The sequence below is a fragment of the Scophthalmus maximus genome, chromosome 16 (assembly GCF_022379125.1).
Source record: "Scophthalmus maximus strain ysfricsl-2021 chromosome 16, ASM2237912v1, whole genome shotgun sequence".
Taxonomy (NCBI): domain Eukaryota; kingdom Metazoa; phylum Chordata; class Actinopteri; order Pleuronectiformes; family Scophthalmidae; genus Scophthalmus; species Scophthalmus maximus.
The window spans coordinates 3,509,086-3,536,932 of record NC_061530.1 but is presented as its reverse complement, the minus strand read 5'-3'; the positions used below and the strand labels follow the sequence as shown (position 1 = coordinate 3,536,932).

The window sequence follows — 27,847 nt, the reverse complement described above, 5'->3', positions numbered from 1 at the left end:
TCTGCATGGATACGACAATATAATTATTGGGGGAAAAAAGCAATGACATTAATATGTGCAAAAGCTACGTAGCCAGATGCGAGAATTGTTTTTATGTAGTGTATTGTATACACTGACATGAATACATACTTATATTTATACATTCAATTTTAAATAGAATCACATTAAATTAAATAAAAAACGTAAAAAACTGAAATTGACAAAAATCACTCTTTTTTTTTTACAATTATTATTTATTAAATGCCTTCCGTGAGCGTGTGTGTGCACAGTATACATATCATATTCATCATTTTGAAATCAATACATGCTCGCTACCTGACACAAAAAAGAAATTGTTATGATGAAGTCAAATGCTTCTATCTGCCGTCCAAACCCAGTTGTTCCTTACAAGTATGAATCTATTGTTCAATCTACTATCCTCTACATATTTTTTTTCCTCTTTTTTCTTCTAATGATGTTAAAAATACAATCTAGACTAGTATCGCCAGTGCAATTTAGCAAATAGTAGAGATGACAGCACAGATGAGCTGGAGCCGTCAATTCATCACACTCTCCGGACTGTGTGTCTGTGCGTTAGGACACGGGACGGGGCGCATTAGGCGCGTTATGCAGCACCAACAACCATTGCCCTGATTACAGCGGGCAGCATTAGAGGATCAACTATTTTCAGGCCATCGCCTCGACTGGGATTTTGGTTGGAGTTTAAAAAAAAACAACACAGAGACGAATAACACTCAGACTTCAGACGCACTGCCTCTCCTCCGCCGATAATCCATTTAAGATCCGTCTGTCTGTAAACTGCCAGAGACTACACTAATCCCGGAAGTGACGAGGGTTTGCATTCAAAACAAAAGCGCAGCGCTTGAAACGTTGTTAATAAAGATTTGACATTTTGATTTTGGCAACACCAAACGAACACACGACAAATAGATATAGTATAATTCACAGAAGATTTTAATTTTTTACGTCGAGTAGCCTTATTTTGAAAAGGAGAAATTTACGTTCGCTTCGGTAAAGTCTGATTTTGTAGTTTCAGGCAGTTAAGTACAGAACAAAGATTAATAAAAACATAACCCCAAATAGTTCACATCTGAGGGAGCTCGGGGCATCATTCAGGGTTATGATGCCTTGTTACAATAATGTTAGTTTGGTGAACACAACATGCTGCAGAGTGGACACTGCTCAGCATATCCTACTAATTAGTTTCTGAATATTTCTCACAAGGAATAATTATTTATATGATAGTATACTGATTAAGTGCATTCACCCAAGTCCTCACTTATACAGTTTGTAGATACAATACTTGTACTTTACTAGAGTATTTTTCAGTTGCTCACCTGTTCATTCTCCACTACCCTTCAATTTTGATCCCCAAAATATGTATCTAATTTTCTTTTCTGTTTAAGAATACGGACCCGAACAACGAACAAATTGTGATTCATTGTTTTTATCTCTCAGGATAATACTTCATTGCTTCATGAACCAACAGTGGGTCTCATAAACTCAAATCCGCCTTGTACCTTCCCCTTCCAAGGGAAGGGGAAGGTACATTGAGTTTTATGCTGAAAGTCTCTTCAGGAAGTACTTGTGTGTTCTGGATATTGACGTGTCTTGTGTGTGTTCGTCTGACTGGGACAGCTCTGTGGTTAAAAAGCCCAGTCCCGGTGACATCAGCAGGGAGAAGGTTTGGCCTGACTGCTGTCATCCTCCTCCTCCTCCTCCTCCTCCTCCTCCGCGGGATAAAAGCATGAGGAGCAGCCGGCGGGGCGCCGCGGAGCTCCACCAGGCGCACCGCTGATCTGCAGCTCGGGGTCGGTGAAGGGAGAGGGGAGGAGGGCCGAGCGATCAGCAAGCGCAGCGCCTCGCAGGCGCGATGTTGGGCAACAGAAAGAAGACGGCCGCGGCGGCGAAGAACGGAGCCGGGACGTCCAGGTCGAAGGCCATCGATCCGCTGAGGAATCTCGGTGAGTGTTTGCGCCCCAGCCCACAGCCGCGCGCGTCTGGGACCGGAATGGGACCAGTGGTCGGAGGCTTGTGCACCTCGGTCCTCGTTGTCTCACGCGCTCACTTCGGATATCAGGAGGACATATTTCTCACAACAGAGTTGGAAGTTGGAAGGATGCTTGATTTTGATCCCCAGAGGACAAAACAGTCGTCACTAAAATATGTGTATTTTTTTCTGAGGTCAGTGATGTCTCATATACTGTGGGCTCTCTTGAAAAAAAGATGCACTTCTGCAGAAAAACACTGCAAGTTAACTGGTGTCAAACAGGCCACATTTGGCTTTTTATTTTTTGTATTCAATATTATCTTCTAAAATATATCTATAACATGTATTATTATTATTACAATGTAATAATGTTTTAACAACTAATAAACAGGGGTGAAAACATAACCTCCTCGGCAGAGGAAATTTTATAAATGAGAATATCCCTCACACGTGGAACCAGTTAATAGTAGTGCTTTTTTGTTTTTTTATCAATGAAACCTTAAATTCAATTCAATTAAATTGTATTTGTATAGTGCCACATCACAACATACATTATCACAAGGCTCTTTACACAGTGAGGTGGAGACCACATTGAGCAAGCGCTTGGCGACCGTGGAGAAAATCAACCCTCCCTTTTAAGACATTTCTAGCAATGGCACCATGAAAGTTGGCCAAAATGAACGTCCTGTCATGTTATCAATTAACTGACTAATTGCTAATTGTTAATCATTAATAAACATAGTGTGTTTGAATTGGAAAGAAGGCATGGATGACTGATCACATGAGACCTGATGTTTACATGTGTGAAAGTGTTCACTGCCTAGAGGTCAGTGTACCAATGTTTACTGTGTGTGTCTTCACGAACTTGAGCTCGCAAATGCCGCCTGCACCCGCTCAACCGTACAGAGCTGTTGTGGCTGACTGAAAGAAAAAAAAAACCTGCACACTCACAAGCATCAATGGTGCATTTTACTCATTCTGTAGCTCATGCTTGTCAGGCAGGGTAATAAGAGTGGCTTGTGTGTCTTGGAGTCCGTCGCAGTGTGACTCCTGTCCCTGCTGTTTGTGCAGACTGAGTTTAAACTCTACTCTGCCCCATGGGAACAAAACAACATTTACCAGCTGGTCAGGAAAACTTTCTCCACAGCCAGAGGAGTTATTAAGGGAAACAGGTTAACAGGCCCGCCAGTAAGAACAAGCATACAGACAGAGGGACATGTACTATACAAACACTGTGTCTCTGCTCTTCTCCTCATGCCTGTTTTTGTGGGCAATTGGCCGGTAAGAGCAGGTCAGTATGTGAGCACAGTGTGCAAAATATATAAAATAAATTCAATCTTACAGAGGATTCAGAAAGTGTAAGACGGACCCCTTCACTTTTTGCACATATTTTTTTGCTTCAGATTTGATTGCAAATTGATAAAATTGCCATTTTGCTCATAAGTCTACATTCAAAAAACCCTAATCGTACAGAGAAAACATAGGAACATTTAGAATTATTACAAATCTATTGAAAATCCAAAACTTATATTCCTCACTCTCAAAACTATTCAGACCCTTTGCTGTGGTCACGTGCTTCCTGATTGCTATAATGATCCTGGAGATGAGTGTACAACTGGACTGTGGCAAACTGAACTGTCTGGACATAGTTTAAAAAAGACACACACCTCTGTATATAGAGCAAGGTCCCACAGTTTACAGTGCATGTCAGGACAAAAGCCAAACCATGAGTCCAAGGAACCAAACCCCTGTGATGATACTATGGTGAAGTTTAGCTCATGACAAAAGTATAAAACCTTTTTCTAAAGCTCTGAGTGTTCCCAGGAGAACAGTGGCCTCTATACCTGTGAAATAGAAGACGTTGAGTTGACAATACTGCTCTTTTTTCAACTATTCAGCTATGGCACAATGCCAAAACAGAATGTGGAGATAGGTCTGGCAATGCAGAACTAAATGGTCTTTTTGAAACGGGATTCATAAAGCGTCGTATCGGCCGATGTTGACCCCTAGTTAGGCCAGACGAGCTTCACTAGGTTCAACTTTTTTTGTTTTGTGGACTGCATTTCTGAGCTAATGTTTGCTATTTTTGTACACTGTTGGAGCTGTCGAATAGCAGAAGAGAGGCAAGGCAAGGCAAACGGGAGCTAACATCTACCAAGTCTTGTACATTAAAAAATCAGTCCAAAGGAAGTTATAGGCAACTGTGAAAGTAAGGTCTCATTTTTAACATTAATTGCAGTCTGTTCACACATTGGCAATATAAAAGCTTTTATTTACGTTCTTTCATATAGAAGATGCACATGTTTGCTCTTCAATTGTGACAGAATTGCTGCCATTGTTCAGTTCACTGCACAATTTCAAATCAGTACAGTTTTAGTTGTTCAGCACCAAATCCCAAAATGTATTATCTAAGTGCACTTTACGAGCTTTATCAAAGAGGAACGTTTTAAAGGGGCAGTAAGCGATTTTGGAGAAAGCTTGTCTCTCTACTTGTTGTTGTTGTGATTTTACTGCTCTTGCCGGGCCACGAGTTGCAGGGCATCCCGCTAGCACACAAAGTGTTAAGGTGTCGACGAGTGATGTTCAGAAACTGCTCTCGCTGTGTTGTATGGTGCGATCCGCACCATTCTTTTGTTGTTTTCAATTTACAGAGCCTGGGCTGTGCCGAAAACCCGGATTTTTTTCAGCGCACACACAAAAGCGACAGCTAGCCGTGAGGAAATATTCGCTGATTTTTACAAAACTTGTATTGCTTTAGAAGTGCTTACTGCCCCTTTAAGTTTGACAGGTTATACTGTATGTATGGGTTAGTGTTGCTGATGATGGTGACCTGATTATGGGTAACAACATCTGCACACTGTCATGTTTCTATGCTGCTTCCTGTGGCCTGTGTTTGAATATACATCTGTGGTTTTACTATCGATGTTCTCTGAATATTTGTATCGAGGATACACAGTGATCTTTTTATGTGAATGCATGCCCCTTCAACTTTTTGGGTGGAGCAAACAAGATTCATGTCTTTATCGATAAAGGTCCAGAAGTGAGGTAATAAGTGAATCTCATGAAATTAAGTGAGTGTGGATAGTGTCATGTAATGTCAATTACATTTACATTGACATGAAAATCTCTTAATTATTACACATATGATAGGCCACTATGACCACTATGGCCTTGATATAAAGTTTACTGAGTTACAAAAACTGGTTTAGTGAAGTTATAAAATAATCTATACCCAAAGTCTTACGCTTTCCTCAGTTCTTAGTAACTAGTTAGATTTAAACAACTGATTAAGTAAATCAAGTTGCAACATTTCAAAACGTCATGATTGACAGCTGAGATGTATCGAGCGTGTATTGGTGGGATCTTGACACCATGGCTCCACAACACAATCACCACGCCCCCATATCCAAAATATTTTGTCTTTTGTACAACTGGATGAAGTGAAGACCCATCGTCCATCTTTATTTACATTCTATGACATGCACACATGGAGAAAAATATTTGTTTCAGAGTTGGTAGTATTGCTTATGCAGTATAGACTAAGTTGAAAATGTATGACTGTGCTAACATACCTGACTATTTGGTCAAGTAGCGAAACAGTTTCATTTTCAATCTTTTTAATTATCCTTTATTAAATAAAATTGTATCACGTTGAGTCAGATGTGTTGATTATCTTTTAGGTCTCCTACTCTTGACTCTATTAAGCTCATAAGGTTGTATTTTCCACAGGCAGTGTTTGTCCCCACCACAAAACATGTAATCCTAATTTTGTTTGGCACTCATTATTTTCCTAAAACATGCTAAATTGATCAGTGAAATACCATATACAGCATTAGATATAAAATACTTCATAGCTAATATCAAGTTGGTCTTCATTCACAAAAACTAAATGTTATTTTAAATAAAATGATAAGTTATTTACAAAGGATTGCTATTTTTTACAATTATTTTGTGAAGCATGTAATGCATGTACCAATGTTTTTTGTAGATGAATATACGGTGGCCCTGAAGTGCAAAACACAACAGGAAAAATCACACAACATGACAGCAAATCACAGAACACAACAGCAAATCAAACAACATGAAATCAAATCACACAACATGACATTGAATCACAAAACATGACAGCAAATCACAGAAAACCACAGCAATTCACGACAACACGACAGCAAATCACACACACAACAGCAATTCACACAACACGAAAGCAAATCACACAACATGACATTAAATCACGCAACACAAAAGTAAATCACACATGACATTAAATCACACAACACAACAGCAAATCCCAGAAAACAACAGCAAATCACAACACATAAACAAATCACACAACACGACAGCAAATCACAAAACACAACAGCAATTCACCACAACACAACACGACAGCAAATCACACAAGATAACAGCAGATTACACAACACAACAGCAAATCACACAACACAACAGCAAATCACACAACACAACACGAGAGCAATTCACCACAACACAACACGACAGCACAAGATAACAGCAGATTACACAACACAACAGCAAATCACAAAACACAACAGCAATTCACCACAACACAACACGACAGCACAAGATAACAGCAGATTACACAACACAACAGCAAATCACACAACACAACAGCAAATCACACAACACAACACGAGAGCAATTCACCACAACACGACAACAAATCACACAACACAACAGCAAATCACACAACACAACACGACAGCAATTCACCACAACACGACAACAAATCACACAACACAACAGCAAATCACACAACACGACAGCAATTCACCACAACACGACAACAAATCACACAACACAACACAGCAGCAAATCACACAACAGAAGAGCTATTTACACAACACTAAATCTACACTCTGCTGCGGCTAATGTTAGTTTCTTCAGTTTGGTTATTCAGCTTCTCAACAGTTATTGGCTATGAATATTTAGTAAGGACCAAACTCCCTCTGTAAAACCTGATATGTGCTGTGTGTCCAAGCTTCAGGTTCAGTTGAATACACATTAGAAGTCATGCACCTAGTTATTGTGTGTATTGGCGCAGACAATGGCTTTTAAACGTGTGTGTTTGACCCTTATCTCGACGCTCTTGACTGACGGAAACATGAGAGCGTTGTAGATGTGCAGTGCGGCTGCATCAGTAATCAAATGACATGTTTTCATCATAGGTGAGGTCAGTCACCCCGATGGGGTCAGTCACTCCTTTAAGCCACAGTCAGACAGTTTGTTTCATTTCCACCTCACACACACAAAACCACACACCCAGTGAATTCTGCACAGAGGGGTCAGTGTGTGTATGTGTGTGTGTGTGTGTGTGTGTGTGTGTGTGTGTGTGTGCGCGTGTGAGCGTCTTTCCAGTATCAAAACGCCTCTGTGAGCGTTGTGACCCGGCCCTTCCCCAAACCACAGTGAGTCTTGTGTTGCAGCTGCTGAATCTTGCTTACTCAGCTGAGGACTCAGCAGTATTTGTGAAGGAGAGCTTAGAGGCAACCTCACAGTACTGTAATAGTTTCCTTCGCATGTTGGAAAGAATCATATTGCTGGTTAATAATGTATTCTTTCTCTGATATGCCTAAATATAGTTACACATGTTACTATGTATATGGCTCTTTGATAGAAAAGCCACAGGACCTCCTTTGACCCCGTTTTAAATCTTTCCTTATCACTTACATTCCTCACATTCCATTGGCCACTGTATTTACTGGACAGTCACTGATTACACTGCTACTTGCTTCGTCTTCATAAATTGCTTCTACACGAAACGGTTTATAACAAGTGGATAAAATTGAAATGTCTAATCGTTTATGTTATTACCGTATGTTTTCACTATGTCCGTTTGTTTGTTAGTTTGTTTGTCGGTAGGATTTCCACAAAACTTTGTGGAAGGATGGGACATGGACCAATAAGGAATCCATTAAAAATTTTCCAGACAAAGGGGCAGGAATTTTGTATTACTTTTAAGATAGATAGATTTTTATTTTTATTTTTTCACCAATATCTCATGGATCTTAATTAAAATATCTATGACACAGTTAAATGTGGTTTCATACGGGGACTGTTGGGCCTTGGTGGAGGTACACGCCATTCTAGTTAATTTTCATTGGCCACTGAGAGGCTGTGGAAAAATCAATACACCACTGATAACTTATTGTTTCTATGGTTAATTTGTTAGCTGATAGTTGCCTATTTCCTTTTCCATGTCCTGAAACTGATTATGGGCAGCTTTTAAAAATGTGCTTTCAATAATTCAATATTAAGTCTAATCGTTTTAATATCAAAAATTGAGTGAATGCCACAACACAAGCATCTGTTTAACAAATATAATGTCAAATCTTGCATTCATGAAAACATCAGTATTAAGAGTTAGATATTTAATTAAACAAAACTGTTTTATTGATAGAACATGAACATTAGAACCCTAATTTGCATCAGGGGAACATCAAACTTGTTACAGAGACAAACAACCATTCACTCTCACATTCACACCTACAGTCAATTTAGAGTCTCCAATTAACCTAACCCCAATCTGCATGTCTTTGGACTGTGGGAGGAAGCCGGAGAACCAGGGGAGAACCCAAGCAGACACAGGGAGAAGGTGCAAACTCCACACAGAAAGGCCCTGATTGGTTTGTTGGTTGGTCCGAACCTGGATTTGATTGAAGACCCTTGCCTCTTCTTGCTGTGTGGCAACAATGCTAACCACTGCAACACTGTGCTGCCTTTGTAATGCAGTGTAATTAAAACAATACAATGCAAGTTTAAACAGGTGAGTTAGGGTGAGGGTTAAGGTTATATAGATGCACCTTGCGTACAATTGTAATGAACTTAGCTTTAGAGACAAAAAACATTATTTTGTACCAGGTTATAACAATGTTTTATTTCTGATGTCGTACATTTGAACAATGGGTGTGTGAAAGGTTGCCGACTCTCCCTTTTACCAGACAGTCAGCTACGTTAACTACCTCCACGTCGATAGACCAAGAGTGGGTCCAGGAACAAAATGTTATAATTACAGAGCTCCCAAATGGTGCAACAGATGTGTCTATACAACATGTTCAAATTATCCTTCCTTCTCTCAGTGCCACTGACCTACTGTAAGTTCATGACTCTGTGTGTGATTATTTCTACAACATCATATCCCTCTTTCCTCAACTCAATTTTGTTTGCTTTCCTTTCAAGGAGTTGGTGAGGATGAAGATGTGAAGCGGATGTTGCAGGGCTCCAGTATGGTGAAGGTATCACAAATATCGTTGTCTTTGTCAGTTGTCCGTAGTAGCTAGTGTGAGCAATGAAACAAATGAGATCTAATGGATGAACTGATTGTGTGTGAAGGTCCGCTCACCTCGCTGGCAGAAGCGACGAACTCTAAAGCTGCTGGATGACGGAGTCACTGTCTGGTGTCAGTCCCACAAAACGTCCAACCGCGCCAAGGAACAACAATCCTGTGAGTGTTTATCATCTTTTCCCAGCATGAGGACCACAATCAGTGTGTTGGTGCACAGGGATTTGACACACGGCTGCAGAAACGCACACTACTGTACCTTGATTGCTGAGTCAGCGAAGAAGCAAAAGCTTGTTCTCCTTTGGGTTACTTGTTTCTTGACTTCTTGAATCATGTCTGATCCACAGTTTTACGCTAAGACTTGAACTCTCGACTAGTTGTACTAAAACTTAATAGTTACTACACCCTCTTGGGAAGTGAGCAGACATGCTTCTATTTTTATCATTTGCCAGCTGTCTTCTCAGGTCACGCAACCTTTTGCTCACACAATAGACCATTTAATGTGAGCTGAGCTCTATTTTACTGTCTTTTCCACAAAGCAGGCTCAAGACCTGGGGCCACACAACAGCACTCTACTACACAGCATCAGACTGCATTCTGTATATTTTGGACCCAGAGTTTTAGTTTCAAGTAGCCAATTGGACATGAGAAGACCTTTTCCATACATTACCCACTGCAGAATTGGTTCCATGAAGCCATTGACGTCCTCCTGTAAGGGGCCCCACCCAGAGGTTAAGCACCATCTCGGGATCATAATTGGAAACAAGCAGGTCCGTCCTTTTTTTTCATAGAAAACGGTTCCAGAAGACCTCAGTGCTGACTGGGTGTGTGAGGTGAAACATGGATATACTGTGTCTATTTTTGTTAACTTTAAATGCTACTTACTACTCTGCACAGACACTCTCCGTCTGCTCCGCTATCTGGGGGTCACACACGGCGCCCTGATTATAGAGCTCGTCTATTTTCGGCCTGAGATGGCAGCCGACCCTGCTGTAGTTCAAACGGTGAGATTATAGGATGTTACATGGTGCTGGGAGTTGGCCCTGGAGCTTGTGGTATGGTGCTATATACTGTAAGTCACCACACGGCTCAGCCACTAGGTCAGCCTACTAACTACAGGACCAGACCTTTAATTGCCACAACATTAGTTTCGCTTGTGATGTGGCACCGTGTGTGCGCGCGTGTGTGTGTGTGTGTGTGTGTGTGTGTGTGTGTGTGTGCGTTGCGTCTCTTGCTTTCTTCTCAATATGAGAGAACATCAGGATCTATATTTTCCTCTCACATTCTGCCTCTGAAAACTCTTTAAATATGCATACAAGAGAGCAGAAGCTTGTCAGCCTCACCCAGTAATTAAGCCCAGTAGTTTTACTCACTGGGTGGTCTCATGCTACGTTACCCAACCTGGCTTTTGACCATTAATTTCTGCATGTTATATCCTTAATGTGGACATGAGTTTGGAGCAGTTTATTAAGAGAGATATTTTTCCTCTGAGGGATAGTTTTATTCAAAAGAATTTGAAAAGCTGAGAGAAGAAGAGAAGAAAATATTCCAAAAAAAATAATATTTGTGTAAAAGGCGGTTTTCCCCTCTCTAATTCTAATCCTATTGCTCAGTAAAATTATTGTTTTGAGAAGTGATAATAATTGAAGGCAACTCAGATGAGTGTATCAACATGTTGATCAACTCCTCTCTTCTCGCGTCTGAACAGACGAGTTCACCCCCAGTGAAGCTTACAGCCTCGTATAGTTGTGTCTCGTAGATGAGATGGTCGTAGAGTTTACCTCTTCACCGAAGAAAAGCGTCCCATCATGGCTGACCTGCATTCAAAGCATCCGCGGATGTCATGTGAGCATCAGCAAACCAAAACAGAAGTTAGATAAGTTCCTGCCTAAAGTGCTGCACTGAAGATAAGCACTGCACTTTCATCAGTGCCGTTAGTTGCCAATTCGACAACAACACACAATACACTACAAGCTGGTATTTCAGCATTCATGGACCTTGTTCCTTGTCCTGAGAGAAGATATGGACGCTTGTTGACACAACAGAAGTGTGTCTGAACAGTACACAAAACCCAAACTGTGATCCAATGTTAAAACTGAAAATACAGTATATTTGAGCTGTACACATAAACCCAGAAAAAGTGGAAAGTCTCTGCAATCAAAAAGCAGGATTATTCAAACAAATGTAAATAAATGGATAGGGTCAATATCTTATTACCTATACACTGTAGCGTTATCGGCAAGCAATCACAGCTCTTTTCCACATTAATTGTTGTAGATTTGCAGATTTTGTCAGGTAGAACGGGTCGTCCACTAACCAGAAGGTTGGTGGTTCTATCCCAAGCTGCTCCAGTCTGCATGCTGACGTGTCCTTCGGCAAGACACTGAATCCCCAACATGTATAGAAGTGATGAAAGTGTGTGTGTGTGTGTGTGTGTGTGTGTGTGTGTGTGTGTGACTTGTATTGTAAAAGTGCTAAAAGAATACAGTACATTCCAGTTACCATTTAATTTTACACATATAGAATTTCCATTTTGGTCCACAAATCTACATGAAATAGCAGTAGCAATTGTATCTTTAAATACAAATAAAAAAACGAAACATACAGCACAATATAGTGTTCAAAAAGTGAAGGGTTCTGAACACCTGATGCCACAGTATCATGAGGCTTATTAGGCATGTCGTGTTTTACTAATGCTCAGTACTGTCAATAAATTTTTCATAGAATGTGAGAGGAAATAGATGGTGACTTTGTGTTTCTTTAATGGGAGACTGGGCTTGTAAAGTCACAAATATAAAGATCAAACGTGACGCCAGTGATTGTGTAACGATGCATTTGTTTGATTCAGGGAGATGTGCTGTAGCGGAGTGAGCTCTCCATTTCTCCTCTTATCATGTAAGGGCTGAGTTGGCATCTTGGCCCATTGTACAACCTTGTCAGACAGCAAATATTATATTTAGAGATATTCCTGTAAATGATTAGTGCATTTATTAATGCAACCATGGCGACGGTCCTCTAACCTCAAGGAAGTGCTTATTTTTACCCAAACAATGATCTTGTGCACAGCCTAACCTTGTTGTTTTTGTGCCCAAAGCTTATCAAACCGACTGTTCCATAAGCTTCATTATTGTAACCATGACAATGGTCTGGTACACAAATGCAGTGTGAGGCTCAATGAAAAAACCTGCACACAAAATGTGTTTTTCACTCCATTTTCCCCTTTTTGTTCTTTTAGGCCTTCAAGATTGAGGAAGAAAAATGTCTGTATTGTTTCCTGTCTAGGATACTCACGGCAGATAGACATCCTCAATTAACTGGCTCGTTAGCTACTGTTATTTTTTTTTTAATATCTTATACAAATATTTTCTGTGCAAGCTCTTAAATTTGCATTGTTCTTATAGACTCCATCTTAAATAGAGGTCAAGGATTGATACAATACAAAACCTCAGACCGACTTTTACTGGGTTCTGGTTTTCGATTAAAACCGACAACATATGCATAAGTTCCTCTCGGAAAGAACATCACACACAATTACCAGTTTTGATATTTACTTATTCTTTCCTCTTCTCACATCTGCTCAGTTTCCATCATGGAGGTGGAGTGCATTCGGGAGGGTTGCCAGTCAGAGATGTTGCGGCAGTTGGGTAGCTCAGTCCCTGAGGGCCGGTGTTTCACAGTGGTCTTCAAAGGGCCCAGGAAGAGCCTGGATCTCCTCTGCCAGAGCCAGGAGGAGGCTCAACACTGGGCCCGCGGCATCCGGACACTGCAAGGGAGAGTGGAGAATATGACCCAGAAGGAAAAACTTGACCAATATCCTTACTGTTGTAAATTGGAATTAGCCCACACTGTAGCTGAGGAGATACTTGTTAAAAAAATAAAAATAAATAAAAACAGCCATCTAAAAGTGGAAGAATTAATAATATTAATACATTTTGTTGGAAGCCCCATAAGTGCCAATGTTAAGACATGTAACCACTGACAACCTATGTCGGTACTTTTGTCCCTCTCGATTTTTTTTCAATTGAAGAAGCCAGAAACCACAGAATCCCAACACAAAGTATTTCTTTGAATAATCAATTTATTTCAATTTTATTTCTGTGCTTCACAACTTCATGTTGGTCAAACCATTACACGACTATATATTGTGTCATCTGGCATTTTCCTTAACTGTATTTGGGTGTCACCTGGATTCATGCTTACCTGAGTCGCGCTGACCAGAACCACGATGATAAGATGAGCTATGAAGAAGTCCAGACACTGCTGCAGATGATCAATATTGATCTGAGTGACCAATATGCCCGCAGCCTATTCCAGGTGGATGGACGCAGACAAACATATTTAATATTTATCCCCTTACACATGGTTTTAACCTTATATTTAACACTGACTGCAACATAGCATTCATCATGTTTTTGCTTTGCTTGAAAATCGATTGTCAGAGTGAACATCTGTGTCAAATGGTGTTTTTTCCCTGTAGAAATGTGACCGGTCAGCTGATGGTCGTCTGGACCACGGGGAGATTGAAGTTTTCTGCAGGGAGCTGTTACGGAGACCGGAACTTGATGCTGTGTTTATTCGCTACTCTGCAAATGGCTGTGTACTCTCCACTGTGGACCTGAAGGATTTCTTGAAGGACCAGGGGGAGGACCCTTCACTCATCCATGCTCAAAGCCTCATACTCACATATGAACTAAATGAGTGGGGTAGGGTCAAAGTAACAATTAATTACAAAGTACCAATGGTGTGTGTTTAGCAGAAGAGCTGTGATAAAAATCAACAGGACACGGACGAACTAAGTAACTAGCTTTTATGCAGTTAACGTGATTGTTAAACATCTAGCAAAAACAAAAAGTCAGATTGTTAAGTAATTAGCTTTAGTGACAAAACTGTACAATACTACTACCACCAGTCTTGTGTTCCAATTTTGTCTGTGCCTTTTGCCCAGTACAGCCCAGAGGAACCAGTTCATGACCCCCAATGGCTTCACTATGTACATGCTGTCTAAGGAGAACTGTGTCTTCAACCCGGAACATGCAAGGGTTTACCAAGACATGAAACACCCACTGGCGCACTACTTCATCTCGTCCTCCCACAACACATACCTCACTAAGGACCAGCTTACGGGGGACAGCAGCACTGAGCCCTACATCCGGTAAGAATGACTAGGCATCAATCATACTGTACATACGCTCCTTGTATACCTTTCTGAATGACTGTGCTCAGCTATGTAAAGCCAGCAGCTAAAGTTGAGCTGGTCTGAGTTGCCTTAAAGGTGACATATTATGCTCATATTTAGATTCATACTTTTAATTTGGGTTACCACTTGAAATGGTTTACATGCTCTAATGTTCAGAAAAGGCATCAGTGTTCTAATACTGCCCATTCCTGCAGCTCCTCTTTTCACCCTGTCTTAAACGCCTGGATTTCATTTAGCCCCTCCTCCTTGAAATGGAATAATTGATGGAGTGGATGCTGATTCAGGAAGACGGAAACCGTGAATGTCTTAAGCAGAAGTATTAATTATAAGAGCTCAATATTGAAGAGGCTTCCGGTTCGCTACACAGATCAACAGGTTCACAGCGTTCTGTGTCCCAAGATAGTCTGCCCACCCCCCGTCCCTGTAGTGTAGGGTTAGGGTTTAGCTTTGAGTAATGTCGTCATCCGCCTGCAACTATGACACCTCGAGAGAGAGAGACTTCAGCTGCTCAATGATTGATTCGGCTTGCCATAGACCTTGCTTGGTGCCTGAGAAGACTCATCTTAAGTCTTTCTCAGGGGGGGATAGACGAAAAATTCCTCAACACTCCTGATAAACCAGAGTCTGCTCTGATTGGCCAGCTGGACCAGTCTGTTGTGATTGGTCAACTGATTTCAAAATGTGTAGGAAATGTCACGCCCCTTCACCAGAGAATTGGAGATTCTCAGATTGCAGGCGGGGTTACCCCAAAAGAGCCCAGCTGTGACATCACAGTGGGAATGAAATCTGAACCAGTTGTTCAAAGCCAGGCTGTAGGGTTTAGGCAGCACACAAAAAAGACTACAGGATGGTCTTTTTTCACAGTTTGTGGGCTGGCAGGCTCAACAGATACCCACATTTATGTGCACAAACACTGCATAATATGTCACCTTTAATAGCTCCTTGGTTGCATTATTGAAAGTGGTTTGGCAATGGTGACACTTTACAGTCCCACTTGTTGGAGAATTTTCTTCCCTGCTTACTGAAACTGTTAAGAGGGGATGTTTACTCTTTTGCAAGGTCTCTCCGTATCAAAATATGTGAAGACAGCCAATAGTTTGGTTGGAGTTATCTTGGGAGTCAAGGGGCCTGAAAGACATGCTGTTAGAGTCTAGGCTATAGATGAGTATGTCTTGTGGTGTAGATTACTTCTCTATTTCATTACCTCCACCAAGGAGGTTATATTTTTTACATTTTATATATTTTAATATTTTATGTTTGTTTGATTGACTGTCAGCAGGATTATACAAACATTACATGGGCCTATGATCTGGACAAAGTGACAGATCAAAGATTTTTTTTCTTTCTATCTAGCAAGATAGAGCATAGTTTTCCTAGAGAATACTGTAATTCAGGCATATTTAAGGGAGTGATCTTAATGTGTGTGTGCAACTTGGTTTGGCTTGATGTAATTTAGAAGAAGGTAGAGGGTACCTGGTATGACGTCCTCAGGATTGCACCTCTGTTTTTGCAGATAATGTGATTTTGCTCAGGTCATTGTCCAGTGAGCTGAATGCTGTGGGGATGAGGTTCAGCATCCAAGCTCCAAGTCTGAGGTCATAATAATATAGGGCATCCATTGAGTATTCAGGCCCATTGCCCAGTCATATATATGTATTCGAACTCAGTACTTAAATAAGGGTTGTCCACAACAATCCCTGGCTCCTGTGTGTAATATGTGAGTAATGGAGAAGCGCTTCATTTGGAAGCAAGCATGTTAAATTTGATTTGCAGTCTAAAGCGTTACGAAAAGACAACCACTGCGGGAAGAAAATCTGACTACACTTACATATTGTTGAAGATCAACACAAAACACAGGATTGTTGAAATTGTAAAATAGCATATCAGGAATATACAAATACACAAAGGTCTCATACACTTGGAGGAGCAGAGAAAATATATTTTCAATGCATTACGGAATGGAAAAGATTTTGTGACACAACACTTATGTATGTATGCATGTACGTATGTAGTATTTTGTTATGATGATGGTGGGAACAAGAAATAGAATATGTTCTTCAACATGACTCCTGACTAGACAGATAGAGTTTTTGATAATGTTACAAGAACAGAAAAGCTGCTCTGTTGTTTCTACTTTCACATGGGTCTGCTGTGGGGAAACTACAAAGTTGCGTCACTTAAATGTTGCTGCTGCAAGGTATTGTGGGACATCATTGCCTCCTTTCCTTACATAAAGGATGGTCCAATGTTTCCTACACTATGCTAATGGTGATAAGATTGGAAGCATAGAAGTTTATTTCCACTGTATATAGAGAATTCCGCCAGCTCTTATCATGACTGCCCCTGGAATACTTCTGGGTCACCTTCTGGTTGTCTTGTGGGGCAGCTGTCAAATCATGTTGACCGATATAATCTGCCCATGGTTAAACAATAACAGTAACCATAATTTGTATTTAACATGGAATAAACAGCCTCACAGAGGCTCCTGCAGGTATATGCAAACAGAGAAGCAGGGAGCAGAAGAATAGAGCCAGGCGTAGGCAGTTCCCCTCTGGATACAGGCCAGGTGTGTCGCAACCACTGTGGAGAATGACTTGGAGGTGTGGGTGAGGACTCTCTGGAGGCTGGCAGAGAGACTGGACGTTTGTAAAGGTGAAATGAACTCCCAACTGGAGGAATGGCTGTAAGTCGACAGGGATAGATTGCGAATCAGGGGCAGAAGTCTGCTGGATAACCAATGGAGGATAGGGGGCAGATGTCGGCCATACCGCTGAACAGGAGACCAGGAAGTACGCAGGGTGAACAACCCTACAGCATGTTGAGTGAGACCCCCATCGCAAAAGTAGACAAGACATCAGCCGAGACCCCTGCCCTAGAGATCTGCCAGGACCCCTAACTCAGGATCACAAGGTTTGTCCATGGAGACAGCCAACTCTGGGTCTGGCTCTGGATGTGGCTTGGCATTGATTGTAGGGAACAATCTGGCTTTTAATTCAGACTGAGCAAAACACCTGTACAGCACTTTGGTCGACCGTTGGTTGTTTTAAATTTGCTTTATAAAAAAATGGTTGAGTTGCGTTGAGAACTGAGCAGCTTGGAAACCTGGGGCAGAACTTTAGGCTGGCTGGACAACTGAGTCCCTGTTGAACTGGGAAGCTAAATGTTGTCATAGTGCTGTCTTCTCATGCAGCCTCTGCGGGGGAAACACAAGAATAGCCACGCAAGTTCCTCAAAAGGCGACTGCTCAGGGTCCTCCAGTCCTGGGTCTGATGTGATGTCAGCAACGTGGTCTGAAGACAGTTAACTCAATGAAGACTGGGAAAATGTGGATGTGGAAACTGGCTGCAGGTTGAAAGATCTCCAGGGTCACCCCCTTAGCTGCAGGCTGGGAAACAGGTTGGGGACTTACAGGCCAGGGTGAAGGGTGAAGGCTTGTTGACTGGAAGGCAGCCTGGAGGCTAGTCGACGGGGCTTTGTGTGACCATTTCAGCCATAGAATCAACCATAGAGCCCCTTAAGAGGGGCAGATAATGATGCCTAGTTGCATCTCAGTTCAGCTCAAGCGAACTGCGACCAGACACAAATTTGAGGTTAAACGCTTGAGTCAAGTTTTCAAACTGCTCATCCAACCAATCAGACTTCACCTCACTCATAATTTATTTGAAGACTTTCATCTTTAGACAATACAGAGAAGAAGTCGAGTCCCAAGTGTGAGACTGAACAGAGTGTGGGTTCAGTTAGCCTCAGTATGCCTGTGTAGAGCAACAACTGAATGTGAAAGTGAGTGATGAAAACAACATGCGGCCTATTGACAATGTGTGATGTAGTCAGATCCAGTCACATTTTATTCATAGAGCAAATCACAAATTTGCCTCCACAGGCATAACAATCAAAAATTAACTTATGAAGAGCCATAAGTATTATGTGTCTGAAGTATTTTTGTCGTGCTAATTGTTCTGTTTTATTATATATGTGAACAGAGTATGCATTGGGGCACAAGACACATTTCAGAAATATGATCAAATGATGATAAAAAAAAGAAAATAAAAAAAGAATGAGATTTGAGAAAAAGGACAGATTACTTGACTCTCAGACTCTTCTTTTATTGTAGTAATTCTTAACGATGATGTTTTTCTCAGAGCGCTGAGTCACGGTTGTCGTTGTGTGGAGCTGGACTGCTGGGATGGAGATAAAGGAGAGCCAGTCATCTACCACGGACACACACTCACCTCCAAAGTGCCGTTTGCCAAAGTCATTGAGGTTATAAATGAGTACGCTTTTAAAGTGAGTAGCCCATTTCACTTGTCAATTACAATAGAAATTCCAGGTAAACTGTATTTTTGGCTTGGTCGCATATTCAAAGTTTGAGCACATGAGCTTTGTGAATCGACTGACTTCATAAATGTGTGTGGACAAAGATGATATACTTAATGTGGCAATGTCTCTTTTTCTGGTTGTTAGAACTTGAAAAAGGTTTTTCAAAAATGCAGTCCATTTATTAGATAGCATTACATTGACAGTGTACCTTCCCTGTCTCCCAGGCGTCTCCCTACCCTCTGATCCTGTCCCTGGAGAACCACTGCTCTGTGGAGCAGCAGACAGTCATGGCTCAAATCCTGCGATCCACCCTGGGAGACAAGCTGCTCACCAAGCCTCTCGGAGGGCTGGACTCTCACAGCCTGCCTTCTCCAGAGGTAAGGAGACACATTTGGTCCATTCAAGTTTTGAAGTAGGACACTTGTGCTTGTATGCCCTCGAACCACAAAAAGAAGAAATGTGTCAAATGTTTTAAATGTTTTTGCAGTTCCCTGAAGATTAAAAAAACAAAAAAAAGATGAACAAATGGATAAATGACTCATCCACAAAGATGTAGTGCGGTTGCCACTTTTCAGTGCAACGTGAACATGGTAAAAATAGCCAATAACCAGCTCTCAGCACGTCAGGCATTTGTAAACAGTTGGTCTGTCTTTACAGAAACTGTGACATTGTTAGGATGATGTGTGAGGCAGAGAGCAGACTTGTACGTTTTGAACTGGAAATCTGGGGCCATCTGCTCCTCTGTGTCCCACTTCTCCTACATTAACACAGATCATGATGTGTTAAGAGGGCTGCTGCAGGCACTCATGATAATAACTGTTGTGCAAGTTACTCTGACAGTGTTTAACTCACTTTTTTTTTTTACTTATTCTTTCTTTTAAAGGCAATAAAATAACTTTACTGATAACTTGGTAGCAAAAGTAATTAGTTTCATTACTTGTGACACTGCTATATTACTTCTACTAAACCCCCCACCAAAAGCGTGACATGCAACCTGTGTAGACATACTGAATCCACTTCATTGGAACAATAACTAACACCCATGCTATGCAATAGCAGGTGGGCGTATTGTAATTTGTGTCTGTCTGTAAATGGACTATATTTATATAACACTTCCCTAGTCTAATTGACCACTCAAAGCGCTTTACAGGACAAGTCACTTACCGATTAACACACATTCATACAGCGCTGCTGTTTACGGCGCCTTTTCTGTCACATTCATACACTGTCAGAAGATTTATGGTTAAGTGTCTTGCCTAAGGACACATCGGCATGCGGACTAGGGAAAGCTGGGATTGAACCGTTGACCTTCGGGTTGGTGGACAACTGACTCTACCTGCTGAGCAACGTCGATAATGTAGGCATTTTTAATCCTTTCTGGATTATACTTGGCAAATTGTTTGGAGATATGCTCAGGATCAAGTGGCAACCCACCATGACTTCACCCATTGGTTCGTGAACTGACGTTTTGAAGCCTCGAGTTAAAAAAATTTGCCGGAGCCATCTTTGTTTTTTGGAAACCAGAAGTAGCCATATTTGGAGGATCGTTGGGTGGGTCTGACTGAAAACTCGTCCACTGTACGTCCACCTACACCTGCGACCTGCACCCATCGGATGGTACCATCCTGTCAATCACAATGCATCTGAACCCCAATGCTTTATCGTCTATTTTACTCTAAATTGGACCGTAATTTACAAAATTAACAACATGATATATTGAAGAAGACCTGAAACTAACGTTTGAGACCATAAACTCTTCTATAGAAACAGACCTTGTTCATGTAACCTCTGCTGGTCATTCAAGAGAATACACGTTTTAGGCACTTCTCTATTGGTTTCACTTTCTGGAACCGCTGACTACGTCCATTTTTTTTTTTTTTAATCTGTCAAAGGTCAAGATCAAAGCAAAGTTTCAGCCAGTCACTGTGGTTTGGGACAATCTCAGCAGCAACAACACACACACACACACACACACACACATACACATTCACACACACAAAGGGGTTCCTGTGTTCAGTGTATTGCTACTTGCAGCTATAATTAAACATGTTCTTCTACAGCATTGGTATTAACAGCTACACCACACATATGCCCCCAACATAAATATAATCTGCTCATCAGGTTTTACAATCTCATTTTACAGTGGCATTATCAATGTATTATGATTTTGCTGGCCTGCATCCCTCGTATGTCAATTTATAATTATTTCATAATTATGTCAATCAGTATCATTCACCGGTGCTTAAAAGTTTAAACTTTTGATACTTCAATATAATTTTATCTCCACACTGGCCTGGGAACGCCTCGGGATCCCCAGTCAGAGCTGGTTAATGTGGCCCGGGAAAGGGAAGTTTGGGGCCCCCTACTGAAGCTGCTGCCCCCGCGACCCCAGATAAGCGGTTGAAGATGAGATGAGATGAGATACTTCAATATTTTAATTATGCAGAACATCTTGAATATCTCTGAGAGCTTTTCTAGTTCAACTTGACAGGATGAGTCAACTGCATCACTGCAAACACTGCAGCCTCTCCTACTGGGTGGGATATAGTTTATGTATATATTTGTTGGGATCTCAGTCCATACGTACTTAGAACAATGGAAGGCCCACATGAAACCCAGGGACCTGACTCGGCAACAGGGCCCAAAATCAACCAATCTCACCTGTGTGTCAGGTTTGGATTGAATTCAATAGAAAGAGTCAACACAATTTTCAATTTACGTTGAGGATTATATTCACATGTATTGTTATATTCCTACCTATACATTGTCATATGTTATAATGTTGCATTTGTAGTAGCAGTAGTAACAGAGGTATTCATGTTTCAATAGAGAAAAGCAACAAAACCACAATATCGAATGTTAGAGATAGATAGATAGATGGATAGATGGTTAGATAGATGGATAGATAGATAGATAGAGAGATAAATAGACAGATAGATAGATAATAGATAGATAGATAGATAAATCTATCTATTAAATAGATGGAAGTAGAGTACAGCAATACTTGGAGTTATTTTATTGAAGTGGCAAGTAGTTATTCTAGCATGACAAAATATATTTACTATGATTATCAACCAAATTGGTAATGCGTTGTAAGCTTGTGTCTTGTGCATGCTGGTTGTGTCTGTGCAGGATCTCAAAGGGAAAATCATTGTGAAAGGAAAGAAGGAGCTCGCGGTTGGGGAGTGCTCATCGAGCACTTCGGACCTCAGCTCCTCAGACGAGGAGGCCAGCAGGACCGAAGGCAAACCACCCCCCAAAAACGGGGGCCAGTCACTCCAGCCAAGTGTGTCCAAGCTGAGTCCAGAGCTGTCCGAGCTGGTCGTGTACACGCGCAGTGTTCATTTTAAAAGCTTTGAACAAGCAGCGAGAAACCCAGCAAGCGAACTGTCCTCCTTCTCTGAAAGTGAAGCTCTCAGGCACATAAAGGACTCGGGTATGATGTGTGTCTGTCACCTCACTTACATGTATCCTACTTGTGTGGATACCGAAATGAAAAACAAATGAGTCAATCTTCAGCATTGACCGTGGGAGTAATTGACTGATTGGACTATCCTTGTCCTTATATATCCCTTCCAGGGATGTATTTTGTGCGTCACAACAGTCACCAGCTCAGCAGGATCTACCCCTCAGGACAGCGCCTCCAGTCGTCCAACTACAACCCTCAGGAGATGTGGAATGCAGGCTGTCAGATTGGTGAGAGCTTATTTCAAGTTACTCAATTATCAAGAGACAGAAACTAATCCTTCTTGGTTCTTACCAATGAAATGTAATGTGACACACTTTGAAAGACATCTACTTTGACTTTTATTTTGGTCTGGGTGAGGTCGAAATTGTCAAATTTGCTTAGGAAGTGTCCTAAAACTTAAAGTCACCTGGAAGTATTTAATTGGCAGCCATGATGAGAGCTGTTAGGATTCTCTAAATGCTCTAAATGCACAATTCATTGTGGCTGCGATATTTAACATGACACACCATGCACGGACGTACGATTAAATCCGAAGTACAAGAAGTGGAAGAGTATAAATATGACCCAGAAGGTACGCGCGTCATCTTGTAAGTTACTGTTACATATGAATCATTTACATCTGCTGTCACACGGTGGTAATACACACTGAAATATGCCGGATGGAGCTGTGAGGTTTTTGTAGTCCATCTTCGGAAAATTGTAGTTTCACCACGGCAGACACACGTCAATAACATCCGCCGTCGCATAATGATTGTATAGAGTAAGTGGAGTCGGATTCACTGAGCAGCGCTGTCGGCTGTGAATCCTCCTTTACACCTTTCCTTGACCTCGTGCCGTTTTCAATTGAGGTTGAGGAATAGTAGATAGGAAAAGACGATAGGAAGGACAATCCGAATCCACCCCATGTTCCATCTGGGAACATGGAGGAGGTGATGACCTATACTGCAGCCAGCCACCAGGGTGTGATCAAGATGATTTGGCTTCACTTTTGGGAGCTGTCAAGTCGTCCATCTGTATATTCAGTCTACCCGCAAGCAATAACACATTAAAACCTAGTGTGGTGAACAGAAAGGTTTGCCGCTAACACAGCTGTGTTGGGTTTTTCTCCAGTTGCTCTGAACTTCCAGACGCCCGGTGAGCAGATGGACCTTAACCAAGGACGGTTCCTGCAGAACGGTCGGTGCGGGTACATCCTGAAACCTCCCTTCATGTGCCAGCTCGGCACCACCTTCAACCCGGAGAACGTTGGTGGAGGTCCAGGCCACAGCCCTGTGCTGCTCACAGTTCGGGTAAGACAGTGCAGTACTTGCCCCAACTGAGCAGCAAGTAGCAGAAGTTTGCTATCCAAAAGACGATTATTTTCCTCCATGAGAGAGCATGTTGAATTCAAACATTGAAATGAAGAGTGTCCTTATTGTAATTGCAGGTTCTCTCAGCCCAGCAGCTGCCCAAACCAGAATGGGACAAGCCCAGCTCCATTGTGGACCCCCAGGTGTGGGTGGAGCTACATGGGGCTCCCATTGACAACAATAAGAAGAAGACTCAACATGTTGACAACAATGGTAATCACTTTGGCTACAGCTCATGTTTCTACATGGTTTCAAATAGTCATACGGTTAATATTGTTGCTATTGACGACTGTGAGAAGTGGTTAAAGGCCCTTAATAACCAAGGGGTGGTAACTGATGAATGGTAGAACACCAAAGGCAAAAACTTGGGAAATATGCTGATGGACAGTTTGGCAAAGTTTTACAAAATGATCCTGCTGCCATTTCAGAAACAGAATATAGATAAGCTAAAATCCAAACACATTCTATAGAGCAAAAAAATAAATAATTAATCAATGGTATTGATTACATTAGATTTGACACATTGACCACAATGTGAGTATGTTGACTCATCTGACAATCCCCCAAGGTCCAAACATGTTTCTATGCCATGTTCACGAAGTGTTGTCGGTTACTGGCTCAGGAGACACTGTGGGTCGTCCACAAACCAGAAGGTCGGTGGGTCGATTCCAGCGCCTCAGTCTGCATGGAAGTATCCTTGGGCCACAAATTGCCTCTGACAGCTGTTCTGTCAGTGTGTAAATGATGTGTGACGGAGAAGCGCAGCATGAAAGGGTGAATGTGACTGGAGAGGTCATGAAGACTTAGAAACTGCTACATAGATGCAACGCATTTACCATTTTTGTGACATGTCATATTTTTTTATCCTCTAGTATAGTTGGGGTTTTTATTTTCTTGTTTCTATGTGACTCAATGTGGTGTGCATAAGTCAGTAAGGTGTTGTTTCTTTGCTTCAGGATTCAACCCGCGGTGGGACTGTACATTTAACTTCACCGTCCATGTCCCCGACTTGGCTCTGGTTCGCTTCATGGTGGAGGACCATGACTATACCTCGAGCAATGACTTCCTGGGGCAGTACACGCTGCCTTTCACCAGTCTCCGCACAGGTTCGTTTAAAGGCAGCAGGGTTCGGCTAATGTGGCCGCTGTAACAAAGACATGCTTGCCAACAGCTTGCCAACACAGTACGAATAACCGTTTGCTTTCCCCTTACCTCTGCAGGCTATCGTCATGTCCGACTGCTCAAGCTGGACGGCTCCAGCCTTTCGCCCGCCTCTCTCTTTGTCCACGTCGCGGTCGGCCCCTGCGAGAGCAGTCCCCACAAATCCTCAGCAAAATCACCGGCCAGGTCTCCGTCCAAGGCGCCCTAATCCCCTCCCCCCCTCCCTCTGCCCTGGCAACAAGGAGCACGAAGGCCGCAGAGGGAGGTGGCCAGATTGGCATTGAAAGATGTAGTTCCGAGGTCCAAAAACTCAACGGTTATAAACTTTTATTACAACATTGATCAGGGTTTGATTCTCAGAGCAGGACTGAACAGCTTGATGTCAACCCATCAATCCAGCCTGCATATATGAATTTATATGAGACCGATGCCCAAATTTGGTGCTAGATTTTATCTCCAAATTCTAAACATACATGCTAACATGAAAACTAGTTATCCTTTTAAAAAAATATATATATATTTATCTTGTTCTAGTGTTTATTTAAATTTGAATAGAAAAGCCTGTGATTTGAAAATTACTCTTTAGAAAGTGTAGATTTTATTTATTCTCTCTGGTATGTGAAGCAGCCAACCTCTATGACGTGTGAGATGACATATTCAGCTCCTACAGACTCTGGGGGTCCCAGGCAACATGGGACCCTGGGGCAGTTGAACATAAGTATTTGTAAAGGGTACCTGTTTACACGGCATTGGTCGTCTACCAGTTGAATCAGGCTGGGGTAAAAAAAAAAACTTTCTTTCACTTTCTTCTCTGTCTTTGGGGTGACACTCCTGACCCCATGTACAAACAGCAGGTCACATGAGGACACTTTAGGATGTGACTTGAAGCTGGTGAGAAACCCTTTTCCACAGATTCCACAGTGTCCAGAGGGTCGCGAATCTCCATGCTCATGTATTAAGATAAAAGAAATAATCCAAACCTGTCCTTTCAACCTATTCATTGAGATGTTCAGGTGTAAATGCAGCTCTCTCAGAATGAATTTCCAACGGGGCGTTCTCCCTAATACTTCTGTACCTATCGAATGCCATATGCAAAATCAAAGAGAGCTTAATTGACAAAAAAAAAAAAAGAGTCGCCCTTGTTGCTGCTTGTCAGAGACGTGCGGTGAAACTGTACCATCCAATACTTTTATAATGTAGCCTTGCGTATTATGATCAATGGTAAACCGATTCTGATGACATTACTTTTTATAGTCTTTTATATTATATCATTTATATATGCTATAGCAAGACGATGCCGGTCACTAGATAGAGCTTCTTCTTAGCTTGTTAGATGAGACGTATGCAGACATGCTCCATAGTTCAAATGACCTTGATTTGTTTTATATGGCTTTGCCATCGTTTTCTCCTATGCCGAGTCAACCTGACTGACGGTCCTTTGCGACTTCTTGGTTTGTTCCCGTTTATTATTAGAGACTTTAGTGGCTTTAGTCATCATCATCATCATCGTGTTTGGACAGATCACACAACACATCTCTTTGCTCGACATCACTCTATTAAGTAATCCACTGTAGATTATCATGTGAAAGGTTTTACACAGTGTTTTTATTGAGAAAGTTGATTTTTTTTTTCTTTTTTCCATAGGATTTGAGAACATTCACAGTGTTTATTTAAACATGGCAAGAAGTGCAATGAATATTCCATAGTGGCTTTCTGTCATAGAGAATCCTTTGACTTGAAGCAGCTTTTCAATCAGCACTGGCTGCATTAAAATGAAGACAGCCCGCTTGAAATCAGTATTAGGACAACCTGTCAACATCTGTCCTGAGAGATCCAATCATAAGTGGACATCTCAGAGTTACACCAGTTCACTACCGGTGTTAGAATGTTTCTCCAGGGATCACTTGTGATCAGAATTCACTTCCTCGCGCCATTTGCCAATAGAAATATACGTCACTTCTCTTTGTAAAGATCAAATGACGTTGTTTTCAGCCAGTCACGTCTGTACAGATGGGTCCTCTATCAGTGTGTTTGAAAGCGGGATTGGGGCCAATCAAATAAGATTTTACTCAATGTGTTGGTGGGTATTGGTAGTGTGGCAGGGGCCACAAAAAATCAATGTATAGGCAATACTAAGACATGATTAGAGCTGCTGGCAATAATGTCAAACCAAATCCGAGCCCTGTCTGTGACAATATTGCACTTACTCACATGTATGAAGAACCAGTGAAAGATATTCATATATGAAAGAGACCAAAATTGTGTCTTTTGAACTGTAGCCATGATATCAATAACTGTAACTATACATTTCAACACATTGACGTTGTTCATTGTTAAGTTTTTTTGTAACTGTTTGCTTTTGTGCTGCACCAGCTGTATGTTCATAAATCCAATATTATTTATGTAAGCAGGTGATATATATAGACACAGTGATAGAATAGAAATGTGATAATACGAACCCTAACCTGAACAGACTGAAGAACCTCATGATGTCAGATGCTGTTTGACTATGTGAAGTCCAATTCTTAACCATGCAGTCAAACGATGCTTTCAACTGACATGTATTTTAACAGTGAAAAATAAACTAAAAGTAGAATTCCAGCAGTCTCTTTCTCTGAGCCATATTGTATCATGGATTATTCGATATATGACTGTGGCCTGTGGTTTCAACCATCCACCATCAGCAAAACAGTGATGGTGGAGGAAGTGCAGTAACAAATGGTAAAATAAGTGGGACGAAAGTATTAATTTCCCTTCAATGTTTTAGGTATTTTTTAACAGAAGACCCAGTGGATAAGGGTTAGGATTAGGTCCCAATGCAGACTACTACCACGACTACATGGTTAAGGTCAGGGAGTGAAAGCTGTCTTGATGATCCCGCCGCCTCATCCTGAGCAGTTGCAACGTGGAGCCAAGGGCAATGCACTGCCTGACACACACCGTCAGGAACTCTTCATTCCCTTCACACCTCCGCACCAAATCATTCCTCTGACGTCAAGGCTCTCTCTACGGTCGGTGCAGAGCAAGCGGTCCAACTTTGTGATATCAGTTATTCGGAATTTAG

General features: G+C 41.6%; 1 protein-coding gene and 1 long non-coding RNA gene across 3 annotated transcripts; one reads left to right on the top strand and one right to left on the bottom strand.

Annotated features, from left to right (window-relative positions):
- Nucleotides 1-1,602: 1,602 nt before the first annotated feature.
- Nucleotides 1,603-27,384, top strand: LOC118287123 (1-phosphatidylinositol 4,5-bisphosphate phosphodiesterase delta-3-A-like). Its single transcript, XM_035611944.2, has 15 exons — nt 1,603-1,964; nt 9,188-9,243; nt 9,341-9,452; nt 12,872-13,100; nt 13,475-13,604; nt 13,768-13,993; nt 14,241-14,442; nt 18,627-18,771; nt 19,029-19,181; nt 21,937-22,240; nt 22,384-22,500; nt 23,384-23,562; nt 23,700-23,835; nt 24,579-24,728; nt 24,843-27,384. The coding sequence occupies exons 1-15, from the start codon at nt 1,874-1,876 to the stop codon at nt 24,989-24,991; spliced, it is 2,379 nt and encodes a 792-aa protein (XP_035467837.2). The 5' UTR covers nt 1,603-1,873; the 3' UTR covers nt 24,992-27,384.
- On the bottom strand, nt 18,460-20,760 carry LOC118287124. 2 transcript variants are annotated; one of them, XR_004785576.2, is made up of 3 exons: nt 20,577-20,760; nt 19,041-19,240; nt 18,460-18,665 (listed from the first exon to the last, which is right to left on the bottom strand). It is a non-coding gene; the product is annotated as an uncharacterized LOC118287124 (long non-coding RNA). The 2 variants fall into 2 exon arrangements; XR_004785577.2 differs by lacking the exon at nt 20,577-20,760 and adding an exon at nt 19,512-19,563.
- Nucleotides 27,385-27,847: the final 463 nt, after the last annotated feature.

Excerpts from the sequence above, each read along its gene's own strand:
- LOC118287123 (XM_035611944.2), top strand. The coding sequence starts at position 1,874 with ATGTTGGGCAACAGAAAGAAGACGGCCGCGGCGGCGAAGAACGGAGCC. Across the intron at positions 13,101-13,474 it reads CAGAAGGAAAAACTTGACCA|CTGGATTCATGCTTACCTGA; the intron begins ATATCCTTACTG and ends TTTGGGTGTCAC. Across the intron at positions 13,994-14,240 it reads ATATGAACTAAATGAGTGGG|CCCAGAGGAACCAGTTCATG; the intron begins GTAGGGTCAAAG and ends TGCCCAGTACAG.